This window comes from Mizuhopecten yessoensis, unplaced genomic scaffold (assembly GCF_002113885.1).
Source record: "Mizuhopecten yessoensis strain PY_sf001 unplaced genomic scaffold, ASM211388v2 scaffold8071, whole genome shotgun sequence".
Lineage (NCBI taxonomy): Eukaryota > Metazoa > Mollusca > Bivalvia > Pectinida > Pectinidae > Mizuhopecten > Mizuhopecten yessoensis.
The window spans coordinates 1,581,422-1,604,682 of NW_018407364.1; the positions used below are offsets into that span (position 1 = coordinate 1,581,422).

The 23,261-nt window shown below is 36.8% G+C and overlaps 2 protein-coding genes and 1 long non-coding RNA gene across 8 annotated transcripts in view; 2 read left to right on the top strand and 1 right to left on the bottom strand.

Annotated features, from left to right (window-relative positions):
• LOC110454848 overlaps nucleotides 1-3,551 on the top strand; it is a 31,813-nt gene extending 28,262 nt beyond the window's left edge. For all 5 annotated transcript variants that reach the window (XM_021504593.1, XM_021504590.1, XM_021504595.1 and 2 more), the window contains 4 exons: nucleotides 10-345; nucleotides 1,242-1,335; nucleotides 1,647-1,860; nucleotides 2,751-3,551. In XM_021504593.1, coding sequence (XP_021360268.1) covers nucleotides 10-345; nucleotides 1,242-1,335; nucleotides 1,647-1,860; nucleotides 2,751-2,879 — 773 coding nt within the window. In that variant the 3' untranslated portion in view covers nucleotides 2,880-3,551. The remainder of the gene's footprint in view (nucleotides 1-9; nucleotides 346-1,241; nucleotides 1,336-1,646; nucleotides 1,861-2,750) is intronic.
• A 169-nt stretch (nucleotides 3,552-3,720) lies between these two features.
• On the bottom strand, nucleotides 3,721-23,211 carry LOC110454818 (RNA-binding protein 41-like). Its single transcript, XM_021504537.1, has 6 exons — nucleotides 23,100-23,211; nucleotides 11,294-11,473; nucleotides 9,135-9,333; nucleotides 7,830-8,525; nucleotides 6,747-6,894; nucleotides 3,721-5,903 (listed from the first exon to the last, which is right to left on the bottom strand). The coding sequence occupies exons 1-6, from the start codon at nucleotides 23,129-23,131 to the stop codon at nucleotides 5,800-5,802; spliced, it is 1,359 nt and encodes a 452-aa protein (XP_021360212.1). The 5' UTR covers nucleotides 23,132-23,211; the 3' UTR covers nucleotides 3,721-5,799.
• Nucleotides 13,116-17,737, top strand: LOC110454820. Of its 2 annotated transcripts, XR_002463404.1 has the most exons (4): nucleotides 13,116-13,236; nucleotides 14,497-14,627; nucleotides 15,619-15,678; nucleotides 17,497-17,737. It is a non-coding gene; the product is annotated as an uncharacterized LOC110454820 (long non-coding RNA). The 2 variants fall into 2 exon arrangements; XR_002463405.1 differs by lacking the exon at nucleotides 15,619-15,678 and having other exon boundaries at nucleotides 13,118-13,236.
• Nucleotides 23,212-23,261: the final 50 nt, after the last annotated feature.

Consider the following 23,261-nt stretch of genomic DNA (forward strand, 5'->3'; position numbering starts at 1 on the left):
TATTATCAGCCTATAAAAGACACCGGTCTTGGCGGTCACGGACGATGGACGTATTCAAACATTACTGGAAAGTGATGAAAGACAAATCTGCGCATGTGGACGAGACACTTAATGAAGACATTGATCACGAAATACAGAGGCTGCGTATCATTAATACTATGTGCAGGAAGATGGCCAAGGCAGCAAAGAGCATCGGACGCAACTGGGAGGCTCTCATTGAAAGCGAACAGAGTTTCAACGAGATCCTCAGCGAACAACCGGAAGTCAACAAAAGTCTGGGCGAGGATCTCGGTAACACAACACTACTTCAGCACGAAATGATTGGCGTCGAAACCGAAATGAAAAGTACGTCAATTGGGCAAAACAAGTAATCGAAACAAGAATGCGTTTAATAGTGATTAATATTAATCAATGCGCATAATTCTCTGCCTTTTCCCCATTAGCATTTAGTATTAACTTAAGTATATATTATGATAAGTTAATGTATTTCTAAGATAAACAAGTGTGATTTTTATGAAGAAATAGTATTACAATCTAGACAGTATAATACAGCACAACAGTTTTATTACAAATATTTTAAGACACTGATACGTCGGCAGCGTTATCACTATGACGTATTAACAAATTCGGAAAACAAGATAGAAATAAACTAGAAAACGTCTGTAATTATACTGAAGACATGAATGCCCCCTTGAAAAATAGCAACAGAGACCTTAGCGTTGACGTTGGGACCCTGAAATACGAACCCACCCGAGGTATTCTCTTACTTGATCTTTGTATAAACTTTGAGGAAAATCTATTAAGAAATGAAGAGTGATTAAAATGAATCGCGAGTGCATAAAATCACACTACCTAAAATATGTTGATGACAATTGCAAAGCAAATTTTACATTTTGACAAATAATATTCATTGAATTTCTTAGGTTAGTGTCTGGTTGATTATTGTTATGGCACATATTGTCATACCGTATCATTATTCCACTGATTCTAACAAATTACAGATTTTCAACCATTTAACTTTCAAAAATATGAAAAGTTGAGAAAATACCAGTTCACCACACCTCCTTTTGAAATTGTCCCATATAAGTATTTAATTTCATCAAAATGTACGCAAATATATCTTCACAACCAAATTCTTTTTTTTAACTTTAAAGATTGATAGAAATTGTCGAAGATTATTATAATGTTGTTTTCCTGTTCTCTGACTATTATTTGCTACAACACGTTTCGTTTTATAACAGCTGCTTTCGACGATCTGGCAGGATCACTAGACCAGATGTGTGCATCCATGATTGGAAAAGCAGAGATTTCAGCTAGGGAACTGGAAGCGGCAAGGTATTAAATAACTGCTATTTGCTATCTTCTTAACCGAACATAACAAAATACACTAGTACAAATATGGTACATACATTTTGCCTTATAGCAACCACTAGGGTATCACTAATGGTTTAAGACTAAGATCTATTTTACAAAATACGTTCTCCTCATCAATATGCTCTGTATTTTTGTTAAAGTATCAAACATTTAAAACATCACCGTTTTGATTGAGCCCAATATTTTGATACATGTAGACTTTTCATTTTGATAAAAACAAAACAAATGCCGATATGCATACATGTCTTAATTATAAGACGAAAATCTTATAGGATGGACATGGAACGGGAGACATTGCTGATCGCAAGATCTGATCGCGAGAGGGCGCGGTCTCGTTCACCAGGACGACACACGAGAGCAACCTCAGCTTCTCCGTCACGTGCCGGAAGTACCAGAAGCCGTGCCAAAGAACTCGCCATAAAAACGTCCTTCTACGCGCTTCGCACGAATATCCTGGAAGAAATCAGCAAGGGAAACGAACAAGTGGTAAATATAACAGACTTGTAAAATAGCATAAATGATGAATATAACAATCACTTACCACTCAGAATATGGCGTCGTAGAGTTACATACAAGGCAATTAGGCTATGATCTGATTATAAATGAGTACATTAGAAAGGCAGAAAGAACAAGTCAAAGTATTTTGGACAACCCATAGCTCACAACTTGTAAATGACAGCATTGAAATAAGGTAATACTGTCATTCTTTCGCGTCCAATCTCATGACCGACAATAACAAGAGGTACCTAGTACGTAACAAATCTGGTAACCTATGGTAGACTTTCCGATTAACTTTTGCCCTCCTAAATTAGGCAGCAGCAGTACCCTTGAGTGTTCTAAACTAAGGGTTACATTTCGGTATCGACACTCTTATCCAAAGATGTACCAATGTATAGTAAAGACAACAAGTATGCCCCAGACATTTTTTATGTTGTAAAATGGAAAGGTGGACGTAACAAGGAACACGGACGGACGAGGTGCAAACGCATAGTTCCGCCGTTAATACACCATTAGAGATAATCATTTAACTTCATTTCATTCCAAAATACCGATAACTAAACAACTTCAACCCAATGATACAGCTTATTGCACTGATAATAAAATACATGTTATGGTATTCCAATTAAGCCTATTTTAATACTATTGATACAAACACCTTTACTTAAGTCAGTTATATCAATTAATATGATATCACATAACATTTATCCCCCAATGTTGTGGTAAGTAAGTGTGTAAGTAAAGCGTTAACATTTATGTAATACGGATACAAAACCTTATTCAATATCTGTTATGTGATTGAGGTCCAATGCCGCTGATATGCAAGTCACTGAAACTGAACTTTTGATTACTACTTGAACCATGATAATGTTTTGCAGGAGGAAGAAATCCGACAGAAGCTTGCTGAGCTACAGAGACACATGGCGGAATTTCATGGTGGCAACAATTCCTCCAGAAACGATTCCCTGAATGAAATATTTACTTCATGGAGCGCAAAGTTGCAGTAGAAAATCGAACATACTTAATGACCCCGTAAGTGGGTATTCTAATCCGTCCATTATTGTTGTTTGACATTAAGCGAAAAAGAAAACTTTGTTTTGAGTGAAATAACACTAACTGTTCGCAAACTGATGGTTATTTAATTAGAGCGTGCTTGTCCTACATAACCAAGTATAACGTAGTTAATTCATGTTTGTGATAGGATGAGGACTGATGGATCGTTGTAGATGACGATGCGGACCGTTTTTCGAGTTTATGGTTTCTTGTTATTTAGCAGTTTCTGTTGCAGATATCATCCAACTTGAAATTGGCTTTCTAAAACAAATTCAAGAAAAACGTTTATGTGAAACCTTCACCAGAAAACAATTTAAGAGAATATGTCCATGTTCGTAACCCCACATCCTTCAGTTGTCAAACATATCTAATGAAATTCTTCACGTCAACGGGAGATAACTCCTTCGAATTTTACTAGCTACCACTATTTTTCAATTCATTATTACAGCTTTATATTATCGTCTGATCTCCTGAATTATTCCTATAGAGGCAGCTAATAAATAAATAGCATCAGGTGATTTCTATCGTTGTCTGCCTTCGATGTGTGACAAATAGAATATTCCCCTAACTTGAGGGTGTGACAGAGAAATCTCCGACCCGAGGGGTGATTTTTGTTGTTGTCTAACCCGAGGCTCTGCAGAGGGTTAGACAACCAAAAAAATCACCCCGAGGGTTGGAGATTTCTCTGTTACACCCTCAAGGTAGGGGATGATTATTTTTCTCCCATCCTATTATTTCAGTCACAGCTCCACCGACAGTAGTCTGCCATGTTTGTAAACAAAAACACATGTCGGGTATGCGTATCGTCATTCACTTTTGATGACGTCATAATTACCGATGACGCATTTTAATGACGTCACAATTGAACACGTACTAATCGGCACGAGACTAACTCCCCCTAGGGGGTGACAAGCTGATCTTTCCCGGCTAAAACGGGAGACACACCTGTGAAGGGTGGGAGAAATATCCAAGAACATTATCAATTATGTCTAGATCTTACAAGAAACACTGACCGCGCCACGTCATAATGTATCCTAAATGACGCTGATATAATTATTTACTCAAATAGATTATATTATATTAATTAAATAGATATAAAAAAAACTTATTCAGGGGTCGATTTATTTCAATGCCTATGAAGGTACCTCTGTATGACACACGTTTGAATAAATATTCAAAATAATCTTCATTATTTTCAATTTAAAACAATTGACATCGTTGTATGCAACATTTTGTATTTACATGTAACTGGTAAATGTTACTTAGAATCAGAGCCATAATAAATTCGAGCCATTTACTCACTATATGATGTTATACAAACAAATGTATGAACCTATTTTCGTTTTGATTGAAAGATACATTGTTCGCCCAATTCTGATGATGAACATCGAAACGTGTTAATATTTTGTATATCTCACAAGGTCAAGATAATCGAATTCACATAAAATCAAAACATATTCACGCAATTTTAAATAAATATAACCCTTAAATCTCGAAGTTAGTCGTGCCATGTTTTGGGTAGTTATAGAAGTGTATGTTTAACTTTCAGGCTCGTCATAATTTGATTGCACTTTAAAATATAAGCAACGTTTGACATATTTTAAAGACTGTAAATATGATGTTGGCATAGTCGCCGTTCGACTATCATACCACTTCAAGTGACAATTTGATGTGTTGATATATTTCATGATTATTCACAGCAAATCACTTGACAAGACAAGGGGAATTCCAATACTTTTTGTAGAGACGTTAAGATCTATATTTTCCGTGACAATTTTCGAGATTTTAGTGTAGGATATTACACATTTCAAATAGTCCACGGACATGTAATCACGTGTAGTGCTGATTGTAATTTATTTCTCAATAGCATATTGTATGTTTTAATTGATGTTATTCTGACATATATCTATGTCAGAAGTATCGTAGATCGTGTGCCGTTACACTGACCGATATTATACCTGTGATAATGGTATCAAACACTGAAGGTGTTGCTGTTTTTTGTTTTTGTTGTTGAAGATTGGTTTTTTGTGTCTAGTTGACTCATTCATCCTTAGGCCTGAAGACACACTTTTACTCTTCCCATTCAAAGGTTAGAATAGTTCTTTATACAATGTCAGGGATGAATAAGTTAACATGCACATAAACCTGTTTATTATCGAGTGTGAAAGGAGGATTGTGTAATACTATAATAAAGTATATCCAAGACACATTATTTGTTGTTATCATATGCCAGTGTGTTAAATTGTCTTTCGGAATTTGTAAAATACATGTACTATTGTACAGTAGTCAGTAACTTCGGCGTTTGTGTCTAATACGGCAGGAATAGCAGTACATGCATGCATGTAGGTATCAAGCCACATATCAAATACAGTCAAACCTATATCAAGATCACTTTGAGAGCAGTCTCTAATAGCAGATTCAGTAACATGAAAACAATTGCAAGAGGTGTTTTAAAAGCAGTTTATAAAACAAGGGATCTGGAAAAAATGTGTGATCTCCTGAGTTAGTTAGAGTGTAGCATTATACTGCTGCTTGTATGTAGTGGTTGATTTCATTCTTGAGTTATTGATCAGTAATTTAAATTGTCCTTTTTTTCAAAACATTGTATTATTGTTTCATTGCGACTGGACAATGACGAATATTTCAATACATTGATTAAGTTTTTAAATATATACACTTCCGACATTACATATAAAATAATCAGTATTTTAATTTCTGGACCTGTTTCAATAATCGTATAAAATAGGCTTTCATTCAGTAAAGAAATTAAGTCTTTACTAAAAAACACTTTTGCGATTGTTTAGTTCATGAAATAAACCGGATATGTATAATTGTATATCACACAGACATATAAGCGAAACACGCCAGAAGACATCAACATATTTGTTTCGAACTTCGTCCAAACTGGATGATCATTGGTTTGCCTTTGTATTTGAGACCATGGACTAGCTGCATTGCGAACATGGCTTTTTCGGCACCTAAAAAAACAAATGACACCCACAGCGTTAAGCTAAGATAAACAACACGTTGATGGTTGTAACTCGTGATTTATGCTGAAGTTACTCAACTACAAAGACAAAAAGGTGTCAACAGAACCGTTATTCGAGTTCAAATCAACAACACTAGGGCAACAAAATAAGCTAAGAAATGACTGATTGTGGATACAAGATACAAGAGAATATGACCAGCTGTTAAGGAACGCAAGCGTAACTTTATACGATGTATAAAAAGGCACTAATGGCCAAATCGTATCAATGCTTATTTATTAAACTTTCAAACAGACCATCAGTTAACTGACACAGTCAAAATTATTATTATTTCGTAAAGTATGCTGTATATATCTTTTATTGATGGACTATTCTGGATAGACATGTTAAGGTAAGGTACTCCTTATGATCTACTGTATGTATGGCTATTGTTGTGGCAGCCACAGATTCAATACAACATTGAACATATCTACCGGTTTCAAACACTGAATACCTACCCATACTGGAATCACACTTACTGGGATCACCTATACTGGCATCACACTTACTGGGATCACCCATACTGGAATCACACTTACTGGGACCACCCATACTGGCATTACACTTACTGGGACCACCCATACTGGCATCACACTTACTGGGACCACCCAAACTGGAATAACACTTACTGGGACCACCCATACTGGCATTACACTTACTGGGACCACCCATACTGGCATCACACTTACTGTGATCACCATACTGTAATCACACTTACTGTGATCACACATACTTGCGCATCACACTTACTGGGATCATCCGATTTAGAATCACATTTAATGGGATTACGCTTACTTGGAAACGTGACGAACGCCTGTCCCTTCATCCGCCCTGTCAGCAATCGGAAGACAAGCTTGTCCTCATTTTCGCTCTGAAACCTGATAAACAGTGCCACTAGGTCCTCTTCGGTCACCTTATTGGACAGGTTTTTAATATACAGCACCTGAGGACATAAGTCAAGCCATCGTATTACCTCGAAATTTCGTGTTATTTTATACGCCGCGAATAATAAAGATTATTTAATTATACATATAATATCGTTATTCTGTTACAATCACAAAAGACTAATTATAAGTAATATAATCATCGGGGAACAATACCCTGTTCGAAATTACATCAAATCTTATGAAAAGTATTCATTTATTACAGGCAAGCATTGTGTCGAGAGGACATCAAAACAAAATCGCAAAGTGTGTATCACATGTTACATTACACGACAATGTAAAACACGTTCATCACAGAGGGTTACACAAGAATAAAAATGTCTCCCATAAATCAGAATTTATAGATATAATGATGACAGTGCAGGCAAATGAACTTGTCACATTTCACATTTTCAGGGCGATCCATCCACACTTTTTGACAAACTGGGGGCGGGGCGACTGCCCTGAACATTTGACAAATTCCTTTGTCTGCACTGTCGTTATTACCATATATCTATTTAAGTTGTTCGGATCCAGTACCAATATTATATCATACTCGCGTTATTACTTTTGAGACCTGTATGTAATATACATACTAGTATTACAACTACCAGTAACTGTATTCAATAACAAATGAAGAGGGAAATCTAAAAGCAAAGTAATCAAGTCGTAAACTTGCATTACCTTACGGCATCTACACGACCAAAACCGGATGACCGGATATCACCCATAACATATGTTTGTGTAGCAAATGTATAACTTAATGAATTTTACCAAACATTTAACAAACAACATTCACATTCATAGATATACTTCTTAATTATGATAAAGCAAATGAGTATAAACAACGAATATAGAGTGTCCATTTCAAATTAGTATTTGTGTGCACTTTATGAAAATGAAATACATTGAAGATGTGAGGTAAATTGACGGAAACAAATTCATTCACATATACCTTGCTTTGTAGACCGGGAGAATAGTTCTCAAATCTTGGAATTTGTCTTATCTCCTCAGGAGTGAGTCGGTTCTTCACGATGTATTCCTCTGCCACCCATTCTACGTGACCATGCCGTTCCCTACTGTTACTACACAACGAATTCGCTTTATCAATATCACTTGTACCGTCACGTGCTGAGGTATAATCCTCTTTTACTTCTTTCGCCATTGTTTCTATTGGTGTGTTCTTTTCTCCGATACGTGTTTCCAACTTCTCTGATAAACGATCACATGTATGTCCGTTATCTGACTCAGAAACATAATCTTCCTGTTCATAAAACTGTCTGTCTTTTGGAAAACTGCATTCATCCAATTCTACTTCCGAATCCTGCCCCTTCTGTCGTCCACGTCTGTGCAGTTTGTATTTTGTGACAGAAGCTAAGATCTCGGGGAGGTGGTTCATAGGGTCATCCGGATGAGGATGTAGTTTGTTTTCGGCCTGTGTGATGAGAGATGTAGAGAGGTTTCGTGACGCCGTGTCATCCTTCACTAGAGCGCGCTCCAGATCCATCTCATGACGACTAAGCACCTTCTGATCACAGAACGTATCTGGTTTGGACAAACTATCGTTCCTTCGTCTAATTTTATCTTCGATCACCTCCAGTCTATCTCTATAGAAAGATGTGTCCGCGCCGTATCTTCTCTTCCGCTCATTCTGTTGAGTCAAAACAAAAGTTTGTCTTGGTATTAACTGTGATTCACAACATTTCGAGACATCTACAGGTTTCGCGAGGATTGAACATATAAAACTATTTCGAAAATTCTTAACCTTTATATACAATATGTCAGTATATCTCCTGAATACAAATCCTCGCGAATAATTCAATTCGATAAATTTACCACTAGAATAAAGATAATTTATAATTCGCCAGAAAACATGAAACTAACCGAACAGTGAAATTTACTTTGAATTGGTCTTTCTCCTAACTTGAACATTTATCTGACGTGTCCCCTACCCAAACGTAATCTTTGACAGCCACTGTGTGCAGTGGGACTACATTGCAATCATACAAATAGTAATTCATTAAAACATATTATATTGACATTAAATGGGCAGAAGTTCTTACAACTAACTAGGCCCTCTTCCACATAAATTGTCCTGGTAATCATCTTCTTCGAGTTACACGACCTGCATCTGACTGCTGATATTATAAGATTATATTCTGTACAGAATGTTATGAAACTAACAACAAATGTTTACCCCACCCTGAAACATAAATTGAGAATCGCCACCAATTGAATAATTTTCGCAACATGCACTCACCTGTTTGTCTATCAGGTTGTCTGTCTGTAACTTGAGAATGACTTCCTCCTCCGTCAGACCACACTGCTTCAGCTCGTGTATATAAGCGTCTTTTTCCCCTACCGTCTGGAACTTGGCCAATGACGTCACTCCAGAAAGGTCGTCGGTGGCGGATTTGAAGAGAGCACCGCCCACAAAATTCCGGCCCTGAGCAATTTGTCTGGAGAGGAAAGTTTGCAAGATGTAAGACTAGGTCGAGGTTGCAGACCACAGCCAGTTGTGTGACCTCTATAAATGAATTTTCTTTCAAATGATACACAATTTGAACAAGAAACCTGAATTAATTACAAAAGGTAAATGCGTTATTGCTACGGAAATTATTGTTTACATGGCGATGGAACAAAAATTGATTGTAAGATAGCCGTCAGCATTCTGCAATGCCCCGTTGTGATTAGATCGAAACAAGCGGAGCGATATGAAGATAGTACATGCTGGCTTCTTCTGAAAGAAACTGAAGAATGCGATCTAAATTGGACAGTGTCAAATTGGATGAATCGAACTAAATACATCAACGCTCCTATTTCATTCAAAACTATTCTATGTTTGCTCTGCCGTTCGCAAGGCCCGTTCAAGGTAACATCCATTCAAATCGAATATTCCGTCTTTGCGTATTGCAGAGTTATCTTCTCTTGGGAGCAGGTATTGATTGTTACGTCATTGGTTTGTGCGAGAAAATTACGTCGTTTTCTCAAAAAATGATGACGTTACTCTCACAAACAAGTGACGTAACAATCAATACCTGTTCCTAAGGGAAGATAACTCTGCAATACGCAAAGACGGAATACGGGTATAAAAGTGTTCTTCAACAACTAACAGCTGCGACTTTATAAATGTACTCCGTATGTGCAACATTTATTATATGGATTTTGTTCATCGAAATTTAAATTTCAATAAACATAACCTTTGAATATGTGTTAGGATCAAATTAAGCTTTCTATTTTCAACTATGTGGAAGTGTTTACATGAACCGGAAACCTGGGCTTCAAACATGGTTCAATGAAGTAGGCAAATTGCCTTCATAGGATGAGAAAGTAAAAAGAATATTCTGTAAAAAAAAGATTCTGTAAAAAATGGAAGTACAGTCACAAGCAGCAAGCTTCTCTTAATCTCCATTCAGAGTTAACAGAAAGAAGATTTGTTTTGAGAAGGATGAAAACACCTGAATCGATTTAGAAATCTACTTTCCTCTAAACATTTTGACTGCTCAAATTAATCTGGAAATGGATATTCAAAAATGCGTATGATCATAGCATGACACAAATGGTAATACATCAGGAAAATACCTTCTTCATTACTATGCTTAGTTTTCCTGCAATTAAATATTCGTTGTGTTCAATTGACCGAACAGACCTTTCCGTGAATTGGCCGAGATAGTCGTTGTAAATAACACATCACTTTTCCAATCAGCAACTATTGTCTTAAGAAGATGCAGAAATTTAAAAAATGGCATCGTGCTGTCAAGTAAATAAGACAGTTGTTAAGTTTTGTCAAAAACTGGACTTAATATGAACTTGTTAAATCAGCCAATGAGTGTCCGAGATTTTATCACGTGACGTAATAAAAACTTTAAGTACTATGACTTGTCTCCAACATTGTTTTATTTTATACGCTAATAGTTATCCAATTTGAATCAAATTAGTATGGTAGGTTTTGAATCAAATTAGTATGGTAGGTTTATGTACACTTTAGAATTTATCTTCGTATACTCAAGTGACAATTCATTATTGTGATATTTTTGGATTTTTTCTTTTTGTTTGTTTTTGACATAGATAATTTAAGGACGGTACGCCAGCTGTGGTCACTTTAGTGCAATTTGAATTCTTTCAAAATCCGACCGCAATGAGTTGTAAGCTGTACCGTGGCTTACGAGTTTTGTATACTGCAAAACAGGCGGTGTTGTATAATTAACCTGTGCCTCAACGCGTAGAATTTATACTTTAAGTAGTCGAAATTACCGCATGTAGTTGTTCGAGTAATCTTAAATTGCATTTTGGGAGCTTCTTTTAAATTTAATTTCATGTATAAACAGTTTGGAATCTCTTAGAAAGGCTAAGAAATAAACGTGTCGATTTTTATCTTTCAAAAAATAAAATATTGTCTAGATCACCGGTAATACATACTGTCTTGTGAGACTGGTGCGGAGTTGTTTCTGTAGGAGTTCCTTGAGTCGTTTCTGTCCTTCTGTCTCTATATCCTCCACAGGTCCTGCTAAATCCCTCCGAGGGACGGGGCCTGCCCCACGCGCGTCACCCTCTCCCATGCGAGTAACCTCGTTGCTCTGGAAACGTTTTGGGTTACCACTGAAAAACAAAGTAATGAATAAAATTACATTGCTCCATCAGTCGGGGGGAGGGGTATGGAGAAATTGAATACGTGTCCGTTTTCTCCGCAGGACTACAAAACAATAACTTCTCATTTGCGCTTTCATGACTTACATTTATAGAGCACACCCATCACATTGTACGCCTTTGACTTCATTTTATTATATTTCTTGAACCCATACACATGCATGCGATCAGTGTCAAAACTGTTATAAATATCGATCATTCACTAATCCTCGCATCCTCGATATCCAGGGGTTACGCACACTTTCGCTCTCTGCACCCCTGGAATATTTCATAGCAAATTTGAAGGCACGAAGACAGATGTTTGATTGGTCTCGGGTAAAAATATGACCGATCGCTAGACTGATAGATTACAAAGGAGAGACGCCCGACTTCAAAGCCTGTCATTTTTTACCGTTACGTGACCGCGAGATTCTTTTGATGTAAATCAAAGGAACAAGGTGGTACACACCGAGCCTTCAATTTTGCTATGACATATTCGCGGATGTAAGCCTCGATAATCCAGTGTTTACGCTCACTATCGCTTTCTGCTCCCCTGAACTATGTCATAGCAAAATCGAAGGTACACGGCTCAGTGGCTACTTGATTGGTCTTAGTTAAAATAAACTAACTAGTCGCCAGGCTGACATATTTCCTTTGAAGGCTACAGAGCGACACCCGACTTCGATTTGAAAGACAGTTAGTTTTACTGTTACGCGACCGCCATAATCTTTTGATGTACACCAAAGGAGCAAACTAGTCTTCTGGTCTCATCCACAAGCTGGCACACGCCGAGCCTTCGATTTTGTCCTGACATATTCCATGTGTGCAGAGAGCGAAAGTGAGCGTAACCCCTGGCATATCGAGAATGATTAGTAATGTGTAAATATTTCATTTTAAAAATACTGATTCCCAAAATTAAATCCCAACGAACTTGTCCCCGTACGTAAACAACGCCGGAAAATTAACCACAACGAAATAAAGTGCTTTTACTGTACTACTACAATATTCCATTTTTAGAAATTCCCTTATTGTAAATAATTCGGAACCATTTTCGGAATATATGACATTTTCATTTCAAACTTAGCAAAATTATAAATTTCAACAGAATTCCAAGTTATTGACAGTCTCGAAAAGTTATTTACACAAAAATGACAGGAACACAAACAAGTTAACAGAAAAAATACAGGTATTTTTGTAACCTCGGAAAAGAGTTTACAATTTACATATCCTTGCATATCGTTTCTATAGTTATCTATTACGAGTTGGAGCTGCGGTTAATTATTAATTGTTTGTCAATATATTGCCTCTCTTCTGATAACCCTCTCCTGTTATTTTTAAAACACACACACACACACAACCGAAACATCAAAAATAAATAATTAGGCCTATAATGGGGTTTTATTATTATTATAACCAGAAAAACAAACAAATAAAAATATAAACGAAAAAAATAACAATACAAAAAACAAATAAAACCAAACAAGAAAAATATAAACAAAAAATATAAAAATCAGTACACTGTTGTAGTTCTGTCCCGATTAATTTATGTAAGCAAATGATCAAGGGCCAAGATATCGCTAGTTTGACACCGGGGAAATCCGGATTTAACCGACACGACGTTTAGAACATGCTTTGGTAACCTTGACCTTTCTTTAGAAGCCATCGCTGTAGACTTGACCGAACCGGCGTTGAAATAATTCCACTATGTCGTCTGCTTGGAGAGCGGTTGGCATAAGGTACATAACAGGAAATTATGCTTTAGTCTGAGATCAATGTTGATGTTCAAACTATGTAAGAAATGTCACAATATCGGCTAATATGAAAATAAGTCTCCGGTTTACTTAGTCAGCAACAAGGTCAAACATGCTTTTCATTTCTTTCTGACATTATGTCGTCAGTTTTTCACTTTAAAACTTACTGTGATATACCAGTTTAAAGCAAATGTTATTTTGTTTTGCATGCTAATCATTCAGTCAGTGTGCCAATAATATATATTGCTCGAGTCATCATAACACAATGTGCGCCCCCCCCCCCCCCCCCCCCCCCCCCCCCCCCCCCCCCTGCTGAGACCTCTGCCTTACTTAACCCGAACTAGGGTTTAGTTGGAATCATTTTGTTCTAAATTTGTTACTTTATAACAGGTTTCGGCCGCTGGTACTACTGTAGTCTGTAGCCTCGTCGGTCAATACATAAATGCAGAATATACTGAAGGTTGCTAACTCCGTCCCCCTAGTAATGATCCTGTTCCAGAAATCATGTGATTTTGTCTAACCATGTATAATGTCATGCCGGGAGCAGTCTAGATCGACCGGAAAATATTTTTTCTTTACTTTAATTTGATGTATGATACAAGAATCTTTATTTTTTGTCGTAGATATGTCACGTGAAATATTAGCTCTAAAGGTCTATTCTTATGACAGCACATATAAAAATATCACAGGGGGCATAATGTAACAAACTTGTATGATTGTGCAATCCCAAACATTACCATGTCGCACATCCAAGCTCAGTTTCGAGCTGATCAGGCCGACGATCAGAAATCTGAATGGAGACCGTAGTAACGTCGAACAGTGTATACATGCCATGTGTTTGGCACTACCCACAAGGGATTTAGCATGTCATCCCGTGGTCAGGGACAGAACACTGTTCAACCAACTGAAATTTGACGGTTTTCTGTGTTTCATGAAGTCTACTAAAAATTTTACTGCACAATATATATAATAAAGCATGCATCAAATTGGTTGCAACTTAATTCAAACAGTGATTTCTCAGGGTTTGTTTTTGAGAGTAAACTATCCCATTTTACAACTCTTTTCGCATTTTACAAAACTACTCACTAGGAAATCCCAGCGACACTCAAACAAATAAGGGTGCAAAATGCTTAGGAGCTTGGTATCAATTTGGAGTTAGCAAGTTATTTTTCTATATTTTTTTCATGATAACTCGAACTATAGCAAAAGGAAACTCCCTTAATGTGAAATTTGTCTGTTTACCAGCTACATTCAGTACTCTGGCATATGTGCCCAGGCTGTGAGGAACGCACTGAAACCAGAAATCCAGCAGCAATTGTCGAAAAAAGGAGAGTCGATCATGAAAGTGACAAAGTGGGAGGGAGGAAAACCTATCAGTATGTATCAAACATTAAACAGTTTAATATTCCTGGTGAATCAAGATCTATTCATCAATATAATAATGTGATACAGAAATTTTCATTAATAATTGTAGTTTAAAAAACTATTTTAATGATAATTCATCATCGGAAACCCACGTTTGATTGTTCTAAACGCAAGTACAATCGAATGTGGGTTTCCGACGATAATGATAATTGTATTTTAATATAAATACTGGAACATTTTTTTATTAGATTTCACATCTGCTAGCATCCTTTGCAATTTTCTCTTTCCTCTTGCTAATTGAGACAATTTTAGTATTTTTCAAACTATTCATGGAGAGAGCAAATAATTTTACCTGTTATTAAATAAGCTGCAGGGACACTTTTATTTATTATGAAATTTAGTTCTGGCACAGAAATATTTCGTGTAAATAAAAAGTAACAATACAAAATTAAGGTTGAGAGTCCCAGTACATTGTGTTTTATTGCCAACAAAGAAGAATTAAAGTTGTTTATTTAATTTTACTCATAGTTGCTTGCCCATTTAATTTACTAAACCAAAGATGAGAGAAATTGTTTTCATTATATTTTCTTTCTTTTTTTAAACAAAAAAAAACCCAAAATAAAATAAAAACTTCTCCATCTCATGCCAGTTTATAGAACAAAAGTGATGGAACTCTATTCCTTTAGAAGTTTCCTAAGAAACAACACACAATTTTGACAAAAATAACAGAATACTACCTTATTTTACTGGTAATAAGCCCATGCCTAAGTATACTGAGAAAGAAAGTACTGTTACTATGCACAGAAATGTTGTATCCATCCAAACGTGCATGCCATAAGATTGGTTTAAAAGTCGTGTAGGTCTAGGTTGAACTATTCATAATAGAAATTTAATGTATATTTTGATGTAAAAATAAATTAATAACTGGAAATATTTTGTCAAAACTTTCCCATAAGACATCAACCCTATCACCAGATTCAAAGGTATATTTGCTTCTTTCAGATGGAAATGGCAATATGATTAATTAGCTCATGATGTCAACAGCCACCTTTACTCTGGATGGTGGGTCAGAGTTGCATTGCAATTCCCCTGCTCTCGTTATTTGTTCATTGCATGTCAAAGATTGAAAAAGTAGCTCCAAAGTGTTCTGATCCCTTTGAAAATTAACCAATTCCTGGTAGATACATTGAAATATTTGACATCAATCATTCAATATGAAGATTTTCCTTCCAGCTTGAATCGAGTGGCATGTTGTTATTCCAGCTTTCTATTTTATTCATGATAAATTACATACCGGTACATATGCAGTGTTTTTTCTTGGGACTTTTTGGGGCCAGAAATGGGCCCTATTCCCATTTGAAACTATTTCATATTTATGCCTTATTCCCAAAATTTGTAGTTTACTTCAAAAAATTCTTTTTCCATTCATCATTGGAATAATTTCTTCTCAAAAGGAGACAAAAAAGACCCGATCCCAAATTAATGGGGGAGAAACACTGATTATGGTATAGCAGATATTGGCAGTATGTTAATGCCTGGTGTGCTATTACTATAAGTATTATACCTATATATATATACAGGTGTGACAAGTAGTTGCTTATCACAAATAGTTTACCTGTGGTGCTTTTCACCATATTTGTAGGTAGTGTTATGGCAATTAATAATTGATGGTGTGTTGTTATACCAAGTAGTTTTGCAGGTATATTCAGGGCTCAACAATAAGGGTGCATAGGCCTAGGCGTTACCTCTAGTCTGAGGGTATGAAAGGACAAGCTAACTTGACCCTTTGTATTTCTCAAAAAAAAAGACATTTGACTTTTGAAATTGCTTATTGTCAACTTCATGTCAACAGGCAACTGAAAGCCCTGAAGATGGTATTGTATCGATTGTCAATGGGCAACTGAAACTGAAAGTCATGATGTTTATATCGCTTCGGTTTTCAGGAATATGAGGTTGGCATACCATTTATCTGATCTAGATATAGAGCCATAACAGGTTGTGATATTCAGTTTTAGAATGAACTTATCAAAGTTTTCTTTTCTTTCCTTTGTGTTTGTTTTTAAAATGGTTATCAGATATGTCTGATGAAAATACATGTATAAATTTGGCATATTCTATATTTAAACAACTTGTCAAATTCAATTGGCCGTGTCTTGGATAGCAAAATAGCAAAATCGAGTTAGTCTAATGTTACAAAGCCATTCCAAGAATATAGTGCAACAAAGCCACTTGCCACTGGGAAATGTCAAGGATATATAGCATCTATCAAGACAAAAGAATCCTCAATACTGAATTATATGTCTAATATGATGCCATATAAGTCAGACTTGTTGAACCTTTGGATAATATATGGTCTTGCATCAAATATGTACAGTGTACCACATTGGTTCGCATGTCGCTGTGTTCTGAGTGTGTATTTGTCAGTGTGGTAGGGAAGGGGAGGGGATTCCATTTAGTTGCGGCTTGCATGCCTGACAGGCTTTGTTACTGGTTGGAACTGTACTGTATTTTGTGTAATTTCAAATAAAACATATAATGCAAAATTATTTCTGTACATTGTAGAACTTGGTGAACACTACTATCATAATTATATGCGAAGAATAATTATGTTGTTTCCGATAATTCCTTTTCAATTGGTCTTTAGATTACTCTTAATAACACAAAGGCAACTACACTTTTAAAAACTGCTTCGATAATACTTAGGATTGGAGAGTTTTATCATTATTTCTGAGGGACATTAATCATTGATAAATAGGGATCTTAAAACCTATCAAGATACATATCAATCGCTTGTTTGTTTCTAAGCAAATCATAAACATTGTTATGTATTTAATGTCTTGTACAGTAAACTTAATTAGATCTTATATTTTCTCTTTGCAGAGGATGTAGTGACGAAGGCTAGCTAACATTGGCTGCTGGTGGATGGTTTAGTGTGTGTATTTGCTGGTGTTAGGTGTGTGATGATCCTAAGACTAGAGGACATTTGACATTTCAATGAACAAGGACCACTCAAAATTTCACCATTGAGAGGACATTCAATCAAGCTAGTAAATACAGGATTTGGATGTTAAATATATATCATTTACAGCAGTCAGCTTTGTAAATAAAAGGTATAAAAGACGATGTTTGTTTGTGGTTTTATCTTAAGGTAGAGAGTCTCACACTCTGTGTAATATCTCCAATGAATAAGAGTTCCTTTTCTGACTAGGAGTTGTTTCCCTTTAGCAAGTGATCTCAATCTATAACTGTTTTTGTATGAATATAGAAAAAATACCTTCTCAATGCTTGTATACAGTAGAAAAGTGGTGACACTCTCAATCTGAATACAAACTGTATTTAAACAGAGGTAGTGTAAAGTTTTGGCCCTGGTATCACAAAGTTCTTAACTTCTTTAACTTAACAACATTTTGATATGACAAAATTCTTTGCATACACATATTTTTTTTCCCCCAAAGTGTTAACAAATTTGGTCCCAGTGATATTGAAAGTGGGTCAAGGTCATCCATTTTAACAACCTTGATAGCCCTTCATCTTAGCATGCTCCTGGGTAAATATCACCCTCAATTTGGTTATAAATGATTTATTGTGCCGATACATATGTGAAGTAAGTTTGGTGATATATCCAACAAGGTCTTGAATTGACTTTTATATATATACCTTAACTTGGTACTTGGTATATTAAGCAAATTCATTTTATAAAGGCGACACCTCCAAATGTAATATTTCTGTAGGGAAATGTTGCATAAAAGCATTATGTATACTAAAATAGGAAATTGAAGGATACCTGAAACTCTGCCAAAAAGGTAACTATGAATTGGAAACTTGTTTTTGCTAGCATGAATGTAGCTTTGATAGTTCATTTCTGAAATAAAAACTCTACCTTGTATGAAAAAAGATAAATTAGCAATAGCTTTTTGAGTGTAAAAGCAATGGGCTAGAAGTGTTTAATCCCTGGATCTCAGATTATTCAGAATACTACATTCAACCGGTCCGAACTGAGCTACCCAGTCCACTTAAGAATCTTGACTCGGTCATTGTACAGTAACGTACAAAACAAAATTAAGGGGGGAGTGGTGGTAACTACAAACAAAGCTTTTGTGGATTCCTGTCTGTGTTGGCAGGGAAAACACTACAGATCTTCACTGTAGCTTTTTGTTATTTAGACCTTACCTTTAATAACAAGCTTGATAGGATACTAATGTTGACCAGGTTTAGGGTTTTAGTTCTGATCGAGCCCCATTGCATTTTTATACTTGGAACACTTGTTGATTTTTTATTTCATACATTGTATTTGTTAATTTTCCATAAATCTTTGCAACATACGTGTTCTTTTCAGAAATCATTTATCAGAGCTATAGTCCTGCCAGAAAGAAAAAAAAGATTTTTGGTAGAAGTATGGGGATCGATAAATGAAAAAAATAAATCCACCAGACAAACCTATATGTATATACCTCCAAGGGCAAACCAGAAATAACAATGCATCTCTGTAAAGGTCATTTAACAGCTTTACATAAATATCCAAACTGGTCAAAGACAAATACCTCTGTATTGCCTATTGGATACCTTAGCACCTGTGGTTCGTCCGTTGTCAGTATAATGTGACCAGGTGGGGTGTCTTCGACAGTATGTTTCAGCACTGACTCAGCACTATAAAGTCAGCTTCAGTTTCGCGCTATCACAAGGACACAAACATGAACATATTGCAGCCTCCCAAAACACACGCATACATTACACGATGCATCTTGCACACAGGGGAAGCCATCCTTAAATGACCATAGCTGTTGATAGGACGTTGAACAATACTAAACCAAACCAAACTGTTAAACCCCATCAGACAAACAAAGCTCTATTTAGTCCCCCAGACACCAATATACTTCTCTTTAGGGCGCCTATAATACCTATATATAATGCCTACCTGATATTCCTAAACACTTCTGTATTTGGCAAACCAAACAATATCTAAACACTCTATATAGAGCCCACCAGATATATCTATAACTTCTATATTGGACCCTGCATCAGACAACAACTAAATATAGGGCCCACCAGTCATGCCTATGACTCATACCTAGGGCCCATATTGGACAAAAGACTATTGAATCTCCTCTATATGTGGCCCACAACACCATTTCTAAACACCTATTTAAGGCCCCATCAGGCAATACCTAAATACTTATTTTAGGACCCATCAGTCGTACCTATGACTTCTACATAGGGCCCAAACGACAATACCTAAACACCTCTATAAAGGGCCTACCATACAATATCCAAACGCCTTTATAAAGAGCCCAACACACAATACCAAACGCCTCTATTTATAGCCCACCAGGCAATACCTAACACCTCTATAAATGGCTCACCACACAATATCGAAACGCCTCTATATAGGGCCGGCCACACAATGCCTGATGACCACCTATATTTAGCCAATCAGGCAATATCTTAACATCTCTATATAGGGCCCACCATTGACCACACAATATGTAACAACTATCTGTTTATAGCACATCGGGCAATATCTAAATACCTCTATAAAGGGCCTACCACACATTACCTAAAACTTTTATATACGGCCCACCAGATATACCTAAACACCTCTATATAGGGCCCACCAGATATACCTGTACAACTCTATATAGGGCCCACCAGATATACCTGTACACCTCTATATAGGGCCCACCAGATAAACCTGTTCACCTCTATATAGGGCCCACCAGATAAACCTGTACACCTCTATATAGGGCCCACAAGATATACCTGTACAACTCTATATAGGGCTCACCAGATAAACCTGTACACCTCTATATAGGGCCCACCAGATATACCTGTACAACTCTATATAGGGCCCACAAGATATACCTGTACACCTCTATATAGGGCCCACCAGATATACCTGTACACCTCTATATAGGGCCCACCAGATAAACCTGTACACCTCTATATAGGGCCCACCAGATATACCTGTACACCTCTATATAGCGCCCACAAGATATACCTGTACAACTCTATATAGGGCCCACCAGATATACCTGTACACCTATAAATAGGGCCCACTAGATATACCTGTACAACTCTATATAGGGCCCACAAGATATACCTGTACACGTCTATATAGGGCCCACCAGGCAATACCTAACACCTCTATAAATGGCTCACCACACAATATCGAAACGCCTCTATATAGGGCCGGCCACACAATGCCTGATATACCTGAACACCTCTAAAAAAAAGGCCCATCAGACATTACCTGTACACCTCTATATATACCCCACTGGACAATACCTTAACACTTCTATTATAAAGTATAGCACACCAAACAACATCTAAACATCTCTAATATAAAGCCTGTAAGACAATCCTCAACACCTCTACATATAGCCCACCTGACAACACCTAAACGCTGCTATATAGAGTCCACCAGACATTACCCTAAAACCTCTATATATGGCCCACCAGACACACCTTAACACCTCTATGTAGGGCCACCAGATATACCTGTACACCTCTATATAGGGCCCACCAGACACACCTAAACGCTTCTATATCGAGCTCACCAGACATTACCCTAAAACCTCTATATATGGCCCACCAGACACACCTAAACGCTTTTATATAGAGCCCACCAGACATTACCCTAAAACCTCTATATATGGCCCACCAGACACACCTAAGCGCTTCTATATAGAGCCCACCAGACATTACCTGAAAACCTCTATAAAAGGCCCTTCATACAATACCTAAACATCTCTAAAATAGGGCCCAGGAAACAAACCTATAACTATCAACACACATTGAGGTACGTTCTTAAAATGACCTTAGCATGCGCAGTTGATAGGACGTTAAACCCTATAAAACCACACCAAACTATCGACATACCTCAAACCCTTTATATTAAGCCCACCAGACAATACAAAAACGCCACTGGAATTACCCATTAAAAAATCTAGACACCTCATGGATCAGATGTAATATGAAGGAAGTAGTAAAAAGAATGCAACAAGCATTCATTGGAGTCATAGAAGTTAAAACCTGTGATAACATACTTTCAAGTGAGAGGCTCTACAGCTGAGCTAAAGGGAAATGTCCTCTAACTGCAGCTAGTATGAAAGGCAACTTCAACACTTATAATGTACAGTTTACATTTTTTACACTACTTCCCTATTTTTCCAAGTCTTCACACTCGAAGACAACCACAACCTAGGTTCTTTTGCTCTCCACCAAAGGTTCTCCACTAAAATTACTTGAACAGTGGGGTCAATGGCACCAGTTTGTATCACAGGAAGAATCGCTAGGTTGTAAAAAGGAATATGTTTGTTCACTGGAGTTCGAACTTGTGATACCAGACTTTATAGACAGACACTCTAGGGCTGCATGTGCATGCTTCGTTAATAGAAATTCCCTCTATCCCAAACTACATGTAGTAAGGTGACTTTGACACTATACACAACGCATATCTTTATAACATTTACTGGGCCCTACTGTAAAATATGTGCATTGATTAGGTTGCCTTACAAGCGTCGGCTGTATGGAATTTCCCTTTAGCTCAGCAATAGAGCATCGGGCTGGAGAGCTAAGAGTCTTGGGTCCAAGCCCCAGCGATGGCACTATTCCTTGTCCTACTACACAACATGCCAAACACATATCGGGCAAATTGGACATGCATGTACATATACAGGTGTAGCGGAATGGGACTTGGGGTTGTCTCCGGCAACAAGGTGATTCAATTGGTAGCATGTCCATTCAAGGTTTGTGTGGTCACAGGTTAATTTGAATTCCGATCTGGCCATGTTTTTAGTGACCAGTGCCTGTGACCAACACCTTATTACAAGTATTAGGTGAATGCTTGTTAAGGGGATACCCAAACCTGGGTTGTAAGAGTAGTGTCATCTTTAGGGCAAAGACTTAGAAAAAAGGAAGGAGGAATGTAGTGGAACAGGACTAGGCCATTTACTGGTGACCAGGTAGCTCAATTGACAGAGCATTCTGTCTAGATTTTGTATTGAAGGGTCCCATGTTCAAATCCTGGTAATTTAATTTAAAGGCCATGCATTTCTCATTCCTTTCCTGAGTGTCACACATGCATGAATTGTTGATGATGTGTATAGAACCTGGGTGATGCCTAAAAGCTTCTTTATATCTTATATATCAGCAAAACTATCTGGACGACAATGCTGGGTATGGTATATATACATTTGACCATCAATGATAAATACTAATAATTAAAATGATCAATATTTCAACATTTTTTTTAATTAAGTAAAACAACATGACTCTACGCAATAACTATCTTCTCATGTAGTGTTATGTACCATAATGTAAACTTAATAATTTGATGGCAGAAATATGCTAGCTATAGTACAGGCTAACAAAATGCAACCTGTGAACGAGTAGTGAGTACAGTATCTATTATGAAGTTTTTTTTACTGTGATAGATAGATAGATCATTCCCTTCATTGGTCACATGAATCATAATCACCACCTACCAAGGAACACCTGTTCTTCTGTATGAATCCATGAGTGCATTGGGTAAGTGTACTCGAGTTCTTATAAATATTTTGATTAAATTCCGTATTCCGTTAATGTTTTTCTTTTTATAACACAGAGCACTAAAAAAGCTTGAACCGGTAGGTGTGCAAACGTGAAGC

Excerpts from the sequence above, each read along its gene's own strand:
- LOC110454818 (XM_021504537.1), bottom strand. The coding sequence starts at position 23,131 with ATGGATTCATACAGAAGAACAGGTGTTCCTTG. Across the intron at positions 6,895-7,829 it reads CTCCCGGTCTACAAAGCAAG|GTGCTGTATATTAAAAACCT; the intron begins GTATATGTGAAT and ends TTATGTCCTCAG. Across the intron at positions 5,904-6,746 it reads GGCGTTCGTCACGTTTCCAA|GTGCCGAAAAAGCCATGTTC; the intron begins GTAAGCGTAATC and ends TTGTTTTTTTAG.